This window comes from Cyprinodon variegatus, unplaced genomic scaffold (genome assembly GCF_000732505.1).
Source record: "Cyprinodon variegatus isolate N-32 unplaced genomic scaffold, C_variegatus-1.0 Scaffold27, whole genome shotgun sequence".
In the NCBI taxonomy this organism is placed as follows: Eukaryota; Metazoa; Chordata; class Actinopteri; order Cyprinodontiformes; family Cyprinodontidae; genus Cyprinodon; species Cyprinodon variegatus.
This window is the reverse complement of record NW_015150480.1, coordinates 287,771-289,462: the sequence shown is the minus strand read 5'-3', so window position 1 is coordinate 289,462 and position 1,692 is coordinate 287,771. Positions and strand designations below refer to the sequence as shown.

The window sequence follows — 1,692 nt, the reverse complement described above, 5'->3', positions numbered from 1 at the left end:
CGCTGCTTTTAGATGTTGTCTCCAAAGTCTCCAGTAGCAGAAAAAAGTTGCTAGATTTGGCTCTAGGTGCTTTTTTTAAATAAAAGTACTAGAGGGGTCTGAAAAGTTGCTAAATATAGCGACAAAAGCGCTAAGTTGGCAACACTGCTCTTTGTAGCGTTTGTTTTGAAATATTTTGCTGCTGGCTGTTGGGGGCTGAGACACATTTGGCATTTTAGTTTTTGTAAAAGATTTTTATCAAAACATAAATAATGTGTACAAATAAGGAATAAGGAGTATTAGACAATACTAGGCAACTGCCTACCGATAATGAATAGACATAGGGAGGACAGGGGAAATATGACAAGAGGTTGACAAACAGATTGTTTTTAAGAGCTGAAAGTCTGGTGGAGCGGCATGAGAACCACAGGGTATGAATGTGGTTGGAGAAAAAAAACAGATAAGGGAAAACTGCGGTAAGATTGATAACAGAGAGGGAGAAAAACAGAGGGAGCCACATCAAAACATAAAAAGGACTTACTACACCAAAAAATACCACAAACTGTAAAATAGTTTAGAGTAATATAGAATAAAAAACTCAACACAAACTAAGAACAGATACATTAATGACGATAATAAAGAAAGTAAATGAATACAAATACAGAATAGACAAAAGAGAAAACACCCACAGATAAAAATCAGACTCTCGCTGTGTCACCTGTGTAAATGCAATTTCACCTCCTCTCCTGTTTCTTTATCAGGGTGAAAGCATCAAACTGGAGGACTTCACTCTTGATGTTTACAAGAACTTCTTGGACAGCCTGTGTCCTCGTCCTGAGCTCAGCGCTATCTTCAAACTGCAGTAGGAACATTTTTACTGCCTCATATCTGTCATGTTCAAAGCTGTAGCCTTTGACATCTGACCAAAATACTCTACATACTTTAAAAGATGATTTTAAAGAATTCTGATTGAATGTTGTTCCTTCTTTGTTGCAAGCAAAGAATACGGTTTTATAAATGAAAATAAAAAAACACATTTTTATTTGTCATTTTCTCAGAACATTTTCTACATTTTATTTTTTATTTTTCTCTATTTGCGACAAAATGTAAATTTTCCTTGTTGCAAATTTCTGTTTATTAGATTGATTTTGACACACTGCATTCTTTCCACTAAACCAATTGATGGCTCTTGATGAGCACATTACTGTGGCTGTGGCAAGAGGAAAGCCCACCCCAGAAGTGAAGGAAGAGATCTGTAAAAAAATATATATTTAAAAAGAATGAAAGAACTCTATCTGGAAAACCCAAACTTTAAAAGCACATAAAAAAACATTTTTTATTAAAATTTAGAAAAATGCTATTTGAAAATATAAAATTCATAAACTATTTTTTAAGTAAAATTTAAAAAGATTAATATAAAAAAGTTACTGGATTGCTTTTTTCTTTCAAATTTTTAATTTATAAAATCAGTTTTTTCAAATTTCAATTTGCAAGACATCTAATTTTCTTTCAACATTAATTGAACCAAATTCACTCCATAAACAAAAAGGATGTTAACAGTTATTGATGTTTGATTTAGACTAATTGTGTTTTTATTTTTATTTTATTTTTTTTAATTTTATTAAATTTTTTTACAGCAGTATCTGAAAACTCTTTTTTTCCCCCAAAATATATTTATTCAAATTTTAACTATTTAAACAAACATCTTGAACA

General features: G+C 31.2%; 1 protein-coding gene across 1 annotated transcript in view; it reads left to right on the top strand.

Moving 5' to 3' along the window:
* LOC107098647 (1-phosphatidylinositol 4,5-bisphosphate phosphodiesterase beta-1-like) overlaps nt 1-1,692 on the top strand; it is a 72,973-nt gene that overhangs the window by 21,449 nt on the left and 49,832 nt on the right. The window contains exon 8 of the mRNA XM_015396422.1: nt 741-841. Coding sequence (XP_015251908.1) covers nt 741-841 — 101 coding nt within the window. The remainder of the gene's footprint in view (nt 1-740; nt 842-1,692) is intronic.